Here is a 14079-nt window from a genome sequence, read left to right on the forward strand (position 1 = left end):
CATATAGGAAATACGGCAGCTGTCAGTCACATGACCTGTCTATTATGTGTATGTGTGAGCTAATATATACTGCCAGGGGGAGGGCTTCCCGTTGGCTGGGGATTTATCAGGCTGCCAATTTAGCTTACAAATACTGAGGTAAAAATACTGAGCAAATAACGTGTGAACGAGGTCTAATACAGGAGGAGATGACACACAGGTACATATATATACAGGAGGAGATGACATACAGGTATATACTATATACAGGAGGAGATGACATACAGGTATATGCTATATATAGAAGATGACATGCAGGTATATACTATATGCAGGAGGAGATGACACTCAGATATATACTATATACAGGGAAGATGACACACAGGTATATACTATATACAGGAGGAGATGACATACAGGTATATGCTATATATAGAAGATGACATGCAGGTATATACTATATGCAGGAGGAGATGACACTCAGATATATACTATATACAGGGGAGATGACACACAGGTATATACTATATACAGGAGGAGATGACATACAGGTATATACTATATATAGAAGGAGATGACATTCAGGTATATACTATATATAGGGGAGATGACACACAGCAGGTATATACTATATACAGGGGAGATGACATACAGGTATATACTATATACAGGAGATGACATACAGATGTATACTATATATAAGGGAGATGACAAACATGTATATACTGAGGTGATGAGGTGAAAATGAGAGGTGTGAGGTGAAAATGAAAAGGTGTGAGTGCAAAATGAGAGGAGTGAGGAAAAATAGTGGAGTGATCAGAAAATGACAGATGTGAGGTTGAAATGACAAGTGTTAGGGGGGAATGAGAGGAGTGAGGGAGAAAATGAGAGGTGTGAGGGAGAAAATGAGAGATGTGAGGGGGAAAATGAAAGATGTGATTGGGAAAATGAGAGGCGTGATGGGAAAATAAGAGAAGTGAGGTGCTATAACTAACCACAGATATTTACTATGCCCAGGCAACGCCGGGCTCTTCAGCTAGTTAGATATATTTTTAAAACTAAATGTGTTTTTTTTCATATCACAATCTTCATTGAAAAATATAATAGCAATATTGCTATTTTCACAGGTCTTCACAGATTTTTTTATACTCTTACTTCCTGTCTTTTCAGAAAAAAAAGTTTTCATTAGATTTCTTATCAGAAGCAAGATTACAATGACAGATAACACCTTTATACACAGTTGTTAACACATGATCCACCATTTACAAAAGGTGCCAATGACCTTTGCACACGCATAATAGTTGCTTCAATATAAAAGATAGGGTCAGAGTCTCCTTGTTACAGCTAACCTACATGTGAATTTCCTGAAACTGAAAGTCAGAGTGTAAAATAGCTAATTTATAGCTAATAGCAAAATTTATATTTTTAAATTTTTTAGAAAGATTGTAATTTGGGAAAAAAAAATATTGACCAGTGTTTTTAAGAAATTCAGTACTGTGCAAAGGTTTTAGTCTGGTGTGGAAAAGATGTTGTAAAATGTCAAGACACAGCTGTCGCATGACCCAGGACCAGGGACTCCTTCCCTGTCCCTTACACTAGGAGGTGCCCTAACTCGCCCTACTCCCCGGGATACTTCTCAAGGTGAAGATGCTGGGGCCTCCACCCTTGCCTTATATCCTGAGTTAGCCTTCTGTCTGTTTTCTTCCCCCACCCAGGGAAGAGGGGTGCTACTGTGCACCCTAGTACACCATCCCGAGAAACAAGGCAACACAAACAAAGGTTAACAGAAAGCTCCAGGCATATAAAATATTCACTCACATAGAGGAATGCACTGGGGCTAGGAGGTATGGGAATAAATCAAAATAGAGATGGATATGGAATTACCATACATACAAACCAAGCAACAGTCACAGATAACTCCACCAACTCTCCTTCTCATATGAACACCTCTCCCTCCGTTATCTATGCAGCAAATGCTATCTCTGACAAGAATTTGTATCAGAGACCAGATTATAAAGGGGAAAGGAATGGCTAACTGAGCTCAGCTGCGAGCACAGATATTTCCAACATGGCCAATTAACCCCTATTCGGCCAGAAGGAATAAACCCCATTACATAAAGTAAGAATGTTTTCAAGTCTAGTTTGTGGTTGGAGTTGGCAATTGGAGATTTGTTCAGGTGACTGTTGTTTGGAGTTTTGGTTGTGTGCACATCCTCATGTTCTCTTATTTGGTTTCTCATTCCTTAAACTCCCCTGGGTTCCACTCTGTTGTTTGGCGATTATATTTTGTATGATTGTAATTTTCATTTATCCCTGTCCATCTTCCCTTGTTTGTCTGGTTAGTGTTATCTTAAACACTTTGGCTTCCCACTACCCTGGGTTCGGGAGGGAACAGATAAGGGTTGATATAGGATCATACCAGGGCATGTGAACACGGCATCTGCACCTTCAGCAGTAATCAGGGGGCAGGGATATACTAGGGTGCCCCGAGTTCTAGTGACCTGGATAGTGCCCACAGACACAAGGCACTGTGTGACACTAACACACACCTGATCACGGTATTTGAAATATGTGTCAGTAAATCTTATTTGAACTATGAAAATAAAGTAAGCATCTCGGAGTAGCAAAACAGAGTGCAGGATTTTGCTTTGAATGATTGTCCATAAAGCAGACAATGGCCCAAATTGAACAAGACTAGCGGTGTTCACGCAGGTCTTGATGAGGTGGTGTGTTGCTTATGCTCTTAATTAATCAATCGTTATTCAGTTATCGCTCCCCGTTGCGCCCCCCATTTTGGCAAAGCTAGATGAAAGTGGTGTGAAGCCACCAAAAGTTGCAAAGTTTTTGCAACTTTTCCAAGTGATTTACACCACAGTTTTAGTTTAATCGCTTTAATTAATCAGGGCCCATATTTCCAAGGGCCTACCTGCTAAAAGTATTGGTCAGGTCTTTAACTATAAAGTGGGTACAATTAAGGACCAGGTTCTTTTCAAAGCACAGATTACTTAAATTACTGACAGAGTGCAATTATTTTCCATTGCACTATACAAAACCGTACAAACATTATCATCACTGCCAGTGCCACCACAATCTAAATTACTTACCAGTATGTCTTCGCAAAGAAATCAGATGAACCCTTTGCAGATGTTGTCATTGGGGGGTTCGAATCCAGGACTCCAGCTCTGCAAAGCAACAGTGCTAACCACTGAGCCACCATGAATATTCACTCACTTAACCCCTTAACAGTATATAACATACATATCCATCATGACGATAACACAGTATAACCTCTGTTCTGCTGCAATCAGTTACAAAAGCCCGACTTAGATACACAGTCAGGCTCCTGTTGTAACTGTTAAGATCCATTTTCATTGGTGTCTACAGATCCTATACAAACCTATGTATTCCTGTGATAACAAATCCTGTGTAGTCTGATCCCGCAGTCGCAGTCTTACCTGCCTCCAACACTGGGGTTGCATTTACCAGTTGTGTCTGGTCGATTGTTTTATGCCAACTAACTGTGCACTTTCTTTACTGGTCTGGCATCCATAGTCAATATCAAAAAATACCGCATGCCACATGTTTTAAATGGGCTCAAGAACCAAACCGATACAACAAAAGATGATGGTAACAAGTGGGAACAATTTCATTGAAATCTATTACATCAGTTCTGGCATAAGTGTTCCTCCTATACTTCACCACTACGCAATATAAAGTAAATGGACAGCTTAGACTTGTTCCACACACTTTCCCCCCCAGTTTAGGTTACAAGTTTTTTAACCAACCTTTATTATATTTGCAAATATTACAGAGCTTTAGAGGCACAAATGACAGCCATGTCATCACACTGTGAATATATGACCCCTAGTGTCTATACTCATTATTACAGTATTGGTAATAGGAAAGAATAGAATGGAAATTCATCGAAGAGTAGACATTAAAGAGATCTCTGGTTGCGTTCCCACAATGAGTTTTTAACTCTGCGTATTTTCACTGTGCAAAAAACACAGCGCCTTATATTTCCAGGAAAGACTGAGATTTATAGAAATATCATACCCACTATGCTTTTTTTAAGCAGAGTAATCTGACCTCCGGTGTGTGTTTTAAATCTGCAACATGTCAATGTCCTTCACCGGGTACGCTGAGTTTTACGTGCAGATTTTTTCCATAGAATTACATAAGATGCAGAACATCTGCAAGTATAAAAAAAGCTCTAAAAACGAATGTAAACCGCAAAAGAATGTAACTGGAAGTAACAAAAAAAATGACATCTCAAAAAGAGACAAAAACCGCACTGTCAAAAAACACAACAAAACGCATAAAAAAATGCACTGCAAAAACAATGGAAAAAAAAAACAAGTAACCTAATTTTCCCAATAGATTCAGAAATGCTGCAAAAATACTGCATCAAGGACTCTCCAAATACTCATCATGGGAACGTATCCTTCATAGTAGTCTTATATTCAGAAAATGGAATATGAAAGGGTTAAACATTTTTATACTTTAACTTTAAACCTGCACCTTAACTTCTGCTATAGGCATGCAAAGAAGCAGCTTTGGGGGTATATTTTGCTTTTCACATTGCTTTTAAAAGAGAAAATGTGTAAAAATAAATAAAATGTAAATATCATTCTGTTTATGTAGGGTTGTAATAGATTGATTTATGCTGCACAGATTTATAGTAAAGACCACACGTTTGTGTGAAGTATGTTGTTCTAAAATCCTTATACATGAATATACAATCAGTCCTAAGAACAGTGCTAACACCTACTAACCCTATATTACCATGGCAGGAATCAGGGCTGCAAGCTTGGGCAGACAAATGAGCCTAATATCCTAACTCATTGTGTCCTTTTATCTTAATTTAATGGATTTTATAGCTCTCCAGCAATGGTTAAACTCCAACTCCCAGCCTGCGGAAAGTTGAAGACAACTGTCTTTGAATAATAATATTAATTAATTAAGATAATGATGTTGCTGGAAAGTGTAGAAATAAGGATAAATAATAATAATAATACTAATAATAATTATTATTATTATTATTATTATTATTATTATTATCCTGCATAGAAATATGCAATACATTAAATCTAATAATATTCAAAAAATACCTTCACATATTTACATTGGATATTTATTTTCTTGAATTTCCATAGATACATATTTAGAATACTGATATGCTGTAAAGTGTAGAAATAAAGATAAACAGTAATAATAATAATAATAATAATTAGGATATTAATGTTGTGCAGAAATAAGGATAATTAATAATAATTATCATTATTATACTGATGTTACTGTAAAGTGTAGAAATAAGGTTACATAGAACTAATAATAACTAGGATACGAATCTTGCTGAAAATTGTAGTAATATAACAAGGATAAATAATAATAATAATATTAATAATTAGGATGCTGATGTTGTTTTGCGAAGTATAGAAATATGGATAAATAGTAGTAGTAGTAGTAGTAGTAATAATAATTAGGATACTGATGTTGCTTAAAAGTGTAGAAATAAGGATAAATTATGATACTAATAATAATAATTAAGGTGGTGCTGATGTTGCTGGAAAGTGTAGAAATACGGTTTACTAATAATATTAATTATTATAATATGCCTGCATAAAAATATACAATACATTCAATCCAATAATCAAAAAATACCTTCACCTACATACATTGATTGTTTAATTTTATTCTTTGAATTTCCATAGATAGATTTAATCCCATAAAGATTCTCTATTCTCTCCTCTAAAAAAAATGGAAATATTCAGCTATTGAAATGAATTGCTGGAGAAGCTAAAAGACCCACATAGAACTCAGAACACATGCCCCACCAGGAAAAGAATCATGGAGCATGGGACTTGTTGCATTCTAACTTGTAAGTTTCAGTCAAATGCTATTAGTCATGGCAGGTACCCAATTCCATGAAGAGGTTAATTTATTGTGGATTCCACAATGGTGTGGATGAGAGAAGACACAATAAGAGACCATAGATACAACTCTACAATAAAATCAAGGGTTTCTTGTGTCTTTACTGAACACTTATAGACAAAGAACAAAGTGCTGAAATCATAATAATAAGATGAAGAAAAGGCAAACAAATATACAAACAATGGTTACTATGTTTCTTAGATCTCTCCTGAGATCGATAGTCCATCAATATTAATGATTAATATGCTCACAGGTGACTGAGCCCCCAATGGATGGAGTCACCTTGAAGAGTTCTGCTTGTGTTGTTTACAACAAAAAGTGCAAGATATATTTATACTTCAGGCTTTCATGAAGTCCATGCTTTCCTCTTCCAAAGTTGAGATACTTCTTCTATAAATGAATAGCAGTTAATATCTCCATGTAGTTGTAGCTTAAAAAGAACGTCCATTATATATCACATAGTTCATACAAAAAGCTGCATATTGGAATATCATGGAACACCTTCTGCCAAGGAGCTGGCTCCCCCTTCACTTCTGTAACATGGTCATAAATACTAAGGCTTGAGGGACTTTATGGAAAGTAGAATAGGGACCACTAGAAGGTCCAGATCTGAGGGGAGCAGGGAGAGAGCAGATGCTAGAGAGGGGTCATGTGGGCCCTCCTTCACCTTTCTCCTGATCACAATAGAAGGTTACTCTACATTTACACATTCACAGTGCATTAACCTCCTGCCATTTATTTACAACAGCCTTGATTTAGGGTCAGTCCTTCCAATAGGGGTGATAATAACGCATCAGGCCCTCAGTTGGCCATTGGGCTATGGGTAAGCTTGAGAGGGTTAATAATTATAATAATAATAATACTGTACTCTGTGTTCATTCATTGGCTTACAGTTTATAAAAATATACATACATCTGATAAAATAAAAAAAAGTCTTATCTGGTCCTGATAAGTACAGGTGCAGTGCTGTCAGTCCCATGCATCCCACCACTGCTGTCCTTCACTGGTGGCAGGAGCACAGTCCTCTAAGAAGAGCTGTCATTCTCAGACTGTTGGTGAAGCAATGAGCTGTTAGACTTGTGTTTCTTAAGGAGCTGAGTGATCTTCTCATCATCTGAGTTGGGGTCCAGAGGTTTGTTGTAGTCATCATCCTCATCCTCGTTGTCTGAAGCCCCTTTTAGTCTCTCAGTCTCAGTGTCCTGCTTCTTCTTGGCAGTGGCCATCTCTGCTGCATGCTTCTTGCGCCACTTTGTCCTCCTGTTCTGAAACCAAACCTGTAATGGAAGGCACCAGGAGTTACAGCTTTGAATCTGGTCAATAAATTAATTATATATATATATTATAGGTTAAGTTTCTGTATTGTCCTAAGCTACAGATAAAATTAAATTATCCTAAATTACAATGCTGCAACAATATACAGCTGAATATGTGGTGCCTCATAATCCAAAAACTGCTAAGGAATTAACGTTCAGACAGACGGACAGGTCGAGAGTACAGGCACGCTAATATTTCTATATTTCTATTTTTCAAGTTATTTAATTAAATAAATCTTTCTACAGTTTACTATGAATTATTTGTAAAATAAAAAGAATTATATAGTAGCTTAATGTGTTTATGATGTGTTCCTCTACAGCTCATGAATTATATATATATATATATATATATATATATATATATATATATATATATATATATATATTTATTTATTTATTTATTTTACTTATTTATTTAATTTATATATATATATATATATATATATATATATATATATATAGTACATGGACATTCTTCTGCTTCTTATGATTGTATTGAAAAAAACAACAACAAAAAAAGCAGAAAAAAGAAAAAATATATATAGACACACACAATAAATGATATACATATAGTTGTTTTAATACAATTAACAGAAGCCATGTTCCTTGTGACATACACGGATAATCGTGCAGCAGCCTGATGGAACATGTGTCGGGATGAGCCGCTGTTCGCCGTTCCTGGAGCTGCTGTGATCTCGGGGTCTTATAACAACCAATTACAACTTGTCTTGTGGACCCTAAATCACTGCAGCCCCCGCAGCATCATCCTCTCTATGAGTTACAAGGGTTTATTCGGTTTGCGACCATTTACGCATTTCTCCTGCTATTAAATCTACAAGGCCATGTGACAAGATCCTTCCTTTTTTTTACTCTAAACTGGAATTTTATAACAACATAACAATTTTCAATAGCAGCTATAACCGCATCGCTAGGTTTATTATTTTTTATTTGAATAGATTTTTTCATTCTTATTTTAGATTATTTGGCATACTTGTATTTGTTCTCGAATTGATCTCTTATGCTATACATTCCCTGTGGTATGCATTATTACAGCTGGATATTTTTTCTATTGGTATATTTCACCCTTATATTTTTCTATCGTATCTCTTAGGTTTCAGTGATGATTTATTGTATCAAACATTTATTGCATCGCACATTTATTGCATCACACATTTATTGCATCGCACATTTATTGTATCACATCTTTGTTGTTTTCGTTGCCAACAATGACTAATAAAGCAGCACACCAGCCCTCTGTGCTGCAGCCTGTAACTATTGTAGCCGTGTATTTGGCTCTTGCCCGGCTATAACTAGCAGGTGTGTGTATAGAGGAGTCTAGGCTGGGGGGAGCCTGGGAATCTGGGACTGGGGGTGAATAGGAATCCTGGGTGGGATTGGTGAATAGGTTGTAGTGTATTCACTATCAGACATTTACCATGACAAATGAGTGGCTGCAGATAACACAGGGACCGGGCACAGGACACACATGTCACAATGGAGACAGGTGATACAGCTGCACAGGGCTCCCTGCAACAATGTCCTGCTCATTACCCTGCCACAAAGGCTGCACAAGTTTGGCAAAGTAGTCATGTCACCTGGGAGACTAAACTTCTCACTACAAGTCTAACTGTTCTACCTGGATAATTGTTATATAAATAGAATGATGCGTGTGTATATGTGTTTATGTAAGTGTGTAGGTGTGTGTGTGTTGTATGTATGTGTGTATGTATTTCTGTGTGTGTATGTATGTATGTGTGTGTATGTGTGTGTTGTATGTGTGTGTGTATGTCTGTGTGTATGTGGTGTGTGTGTATATGTGTGTGGTGTGTATGTGTGTGTATGTGTATATATATGTGTGTGTTGTATGTATGTGTGTTTGCATGTATATATAAATATATATGTGTGTGTGTGTGTGTGTGTGTATATATATAAATATAAGTGTGTGTGTATGTATATATATATATAAATATAAGTATGTATGTATGTATGTGTGTATATATACATATATACGTGTGATATATACGTGTGTGTGTGTGTGTGTGTGTGTGTGTGTGTGTGTGTGTGTGTGTGTGTGTGTGTGTGTGTGTGTGTGTGCGTTACCCGCAGTCCCATGAATAAATCAGTGACATTGGGTATATAGCAATATATGATCAATACTAATCATGTGCTGCACATAAGTTCTCATTGAATGAAAGGTCGGGTGGGCGCTCACCTTCACCTGGCTCTCTGTCATGCCCAGAGAATATGCCAGCCTGGCTCTCTCTGGCCCAGCTAAGTATTTCGTTTGCTCGAAAGTCTTTTCCAAGGCAAAGATCTGTTGTCCGGAGAATGTGGGCCGTGTGTGCTTCCTCTTCCCATCCTTGTCCAGCAGCACAGATCCCTGGTCTGTAAGTCACAAGTACACTTATTAATAAATGATTCTAGAAAGCACGTTAGAGACCACTGTCCTAACAATTATGATATTATTATTATTATTATTATTATTATTATTATTATTATTATTATTCGTCATCATTATCAGTCTGGATGTTTCTATAGCCAAGAAGCAATATCCACTTATCTATACATACACCCTTCTAAAACACTAGAAAATGATTCTAGTCTAATCTTCATCATTAAAAATCGAAAATTGTGTGTGCTAATATATAGTACATATATATATATATTAGGAAGTAGAAGTAAGCAAAATGAAATATTATTTATTATAGCACTGAAAATATATCTAAAAAAATTAAGGGTCCAGATGCAATATACTGCTACCTATACTTTCTATTTTATTCTCTCTAATTATTATTATTACATACAATGTTTTCATATTTCTACTTATGCAAGGAATGTGCTAGAAAAAGACCAAATTCCTCACAATTGTCTTCAAAGATTTGACTACTTGTATAGTTTCAAAAGAACAGTATTATTATCATTATTATTTATTTACTCATACTCTAGTTTTAAATGTTTTATGGATTTCTAACTATTCCACAGTTCTACAATTCTACGATCAAGTAACTAGTGATTTATAGGATGATGAGTGATAATAGGATGGTTTTAGAAATGTAGATTGGTTCTTCGATTGACAAAATTCTATAGTATAAAAACTCATGGGACACAATTTCCAGAAAGAGCAGAAAAAACTAATGGGTTTTAATTTAGATAGATAGATAGATAGATAGATAGATAGATAGATAGATAGATAGATAGATAGATAGATATGGGATAGATAGATATTGGATAAATAGATAGATAGATAGATAGATAGATAGATAGATAGATAGATAGATAGATAGATATGGGATAGATATAGATAGATAGATAGATAGATAGATAGATAGATAGATAGATAGATATGGGATAGATAAATAGATAGATAGATATGGGATAAATAGATAGATAGATAGATAGATAGATAGATATGGGATAGATAGATAGATAGATAGATAGATAGATAGATAGATAGATAGATAGATAGATAGATAGATAGATATGGGATAGATAAATAGATAGATAGATAGATAGATATGGGATAAATAGATAGATAGATAGATATGGGATAGATAGATAGATAGATAGATAGATAGATAGATAGATAGATAGATAGATATGGGATAAATAGATAGATAGATAGATCGATCGATCGATAGATAGATAGATAGATAGATAGATAGATAGATAGATAGATAGATAGATAGATATGGGATAAATAGATAGATAGATAGATAGATAGATAGATAGATAGATAGATATAGGATAAATAGATAGATAGATAATATTTTACAGATTCTCAGATTAGAGCGAAATCCATTTCAACATTTCTTTCTCCCCTATTCATTTGTTTGGTATTTGTTATTATACACAATTGTATTATTCGTATTATTATATCTAAAGCTTTCTTAAACTGTAATTTGAAGTTGTTCTTTCCTACCAGTCACTTTTCTACTTGTTATCTGATTTCTTTGCTGTCGCTGTGGATCGCAGACATTTTAGTCGCAGCTAAAGAAAACTTTCATTACAGTAAAATTTCCTTTTCCTTTCCCCGATTCTTTCTTTTTTTTTCACTTTATCTATAAATTTATTCTTTTAATTTACTAAACATGGTCCAGCCTGTAATTCCCATGTTCTCTGGATGGGTCACTGCTGCTGGTTACTACATACAGATCATTGTTAACTTTTAGGGGAGATGAAAAGTGAGTAAAATACCGGTTTTGGTTTATTTTAGGGTGCACATTGGCCACAGTCAGACTCTATTGGGCTGCATGGCTGATAACAGTTAACAATAGCGTGCATCGGATTGTATAGTGCATAGGGATGCCAGAGCCTGACAGGTAACATTAATAACCCAGGAAAAGTTTGTGAACCCTGAAATAAGTGGAATACTTACGAGAAGCACAGGCCAGTCTGGCATCTCTCCAGGGGGAGCTCTGCATCACTCCAGGCCAAAATATTGGGGTCCTGCCTGGAAGGTCCGTCAGTGGTTTGGGGTACCTCGCCACAGCCACAGCAGCACTAGGGCTAAAGTACAGTCCTGGAGGAGGTGGGGGAGGGCTGAGGCTGCTGAAGCGGGGCAGCCCTGCCAGGAGGCCAGCAGCTGGGGAGGAGGTGGAGGCCACAGAGGCTGGGGACACTGAGGAGCTAGGAGCCAGGGCTGTCCCAGCCAGGGAGGGCAGGCAGTGCATCACTGGTCGGCTCAGGATGTCATTGATTCCATGGGGGGTAGCCACTGAGATCTGGGGTGGAGGTGTCCCCAAGGAGGACAGACCTGGGACTGGTGGCGAGGAAGAAGAATGCTTTAGGGACAGTTGATTTGGAGACCCCAAAGGTGGAGATGGTGATGAGGATGAGGAAGATGAAGAAGATATGGAGGAGGAACAAGGCTGGCTCGGGAGGGCATAGGCTGGGTACAGGGGGGTCTTCATCTCTGCCATGCTATGCAGAGCTGCCAAGGGTGGGCTGCTAAGGAGAAAAGCGCTCTGCCTGGTGCCATCCATCTGCCCTAGAGCTAACATCACCAGGCCTGGAGGGAATCACCAAAAAAGGAAGAATGAAAAAGATACGACAAGTTTCTGTCCAAGTCTATCAGGTCCTCCTAAATCAGGGTTCTCTGGCTCTAGGATCAGGGCTCATCAGACTGTGGTCCCAAGGGTGGGTCAGCTGCGGAACATAGACCCACAATGTCCTCCTCAAATATGTCTGATCGAGGTCACAGCAAGGCTGGGGACTTCTTCCCTCACGAGAGAAACTTTGAGGAGCTCCTGAAGTCACTGCAAGTGAACATCCCGTGTGGCCATCTTCAGCAGCCCTTCATCTCAGAGGGGACCCTCAGGGTGTCAGTGTCGGTGGGTAGGTGGCACTGCCTTCTCCTCCAGATCGCTCTGCCGGCTCCTGCTGACAGCGCTGAGGAAGCTCTCAAAGGTAAGACAACATTCCCATCATCTCCTACCTCCTTAAGGCGACGGGATGGGGACTCAACTCTGAGCTGTCAATCACACGGCGGGGGCGTGGCCGCTCTCACCTATAGAGTGCGAGCACCGGGGCAGATGTGGGACAGTCACCCCACCTCGCGCTCTGATTGGACCGAGGCTCCGTCCGAACATTCCGCATTTGCATATCAGGCGCGCCCCACGGTAATAGTGGGCTGTTCAGTCAATGGAGGGCGCTCTCTATTGTCCTGTGATAGTGCGGGGGAGAGACCCCTCAGATCTACCGTCAGCCCACCATCACCATATGGCTGCAAGAGCAAAGAATGAAGATGAACCAGGGGCCCGTGCAACAGGCGAATCCATTCACGACTGACACTGTGCAAATGTAGCAGAGCTGGCACAACTGAGATCTTACACAGGACTGCAGGTGAACTACATTCTGCCACAGCATAAAGTTATCATTAGCTCAATAAAGAGTTAAATTACTCTCTGGGACTCAAACAGGAATCTTCTACAACAGAATATATATATATGTATATGTGTGTATATGTGTGTGTGCATCTATATAAGTGTTATATATATATATCTATAAACAGTATATATAATACATACACATATACATGCACACAGATGTATATATATATATGTACGTATATGTGTGTGTGCATCTATATAAGTATTATATATCTATATATCTATAGATAAACACTATATATAATACATACACATATACATGCACACAGATATATATATAGTGAGCCAGCGCTAAAAAAGAGACCCAGGTGAAATAATCACATACAAATAAACCCCCGATTTTCCTCTCTTTTCATGGGATTATCGTCAATGTTCTGCATTGATCCTGTGCGGTCTGTGATTGTATATTCAGGTCACATAATCGGTGTCCTCAAAGAAAGGAGAATTACTGGTGTAAAGGCATCTCAGCAATATGGACCGTCAGCCCGAGAGCAGCTAGCCACAGCCCGAACATGTGCGCCATAGCGGGCAGCCAGAACCTGCGGCTGGCAACAACAATATCAATACACATATATCATTTATAATTATATAATATATATAATGCTATATTTTTATATATGTGGAAATATATATACATATATAGAGTGTGTACATATATATACACATGTATAGTATATATATACATACATGCATAAATATAAGCTATATATATATATATATATATATATATATATATATATATATATATATACACATAACCCTCTACATGTGTGTGTCTGTATATAGCTCTTTACCTTTTCTTCCTTAGGTTTTAGCTTTGGGTACTTAGAGAAAAAATAGAAACAAATATAAATACATATGACTCTAACTAGTTCTCCAGAACTATGAGAGAGGGGCTAGAAAGTAATATGTTTCTATCTCTATCTATTATATATATATATATATATATATATATATATATATAT

At 37.4% G+C, this 14079-nt stretch overlaps 1 protein-coding gene across 1 annotated transcript; it reads right to left on the reverse strand.

The window, feature by feature from the left end:
- Positions 1-5995: 5995 nt before the first annotated feature.
- Positions 5996-12639, reverse strand: NKX6-1 (NK6 homeobox 1). Its single transcript, XM_069745714.1, has 3 exons — positions 11602-12639; positions 9439-9611; positions 5996-7187 (listed from the first exon to the last, which is right to left on the reverse strand). Exons 1-3 carry the CDS (start codon positions 12224-12226, stop codon positions 6939-6941), a joined length of 1047 nt encoding a protein of 348 aa, XP_069601815.1. The 5' UTR covers positions 12227-12639; the 3' UTR covers positions 5996-6938.
- Between the last annotated feature and the right edge of the window lie 1440 nt (positions 12640-14079).

Source organism: Ranitomeya imitator, chromosome 1, assembly GCF_032444005.1.
Source record: "Ranitomeya imitator isolate aRanImi1 chromosome 1, aRanImi1.pri, whole genome shotgun sequence".
NCBI lineage: Eukaryota > Metazoa > Chordata > Amphibia > Anura > Dendrobatidae > Ranitomeya > Ranitomeya imitator.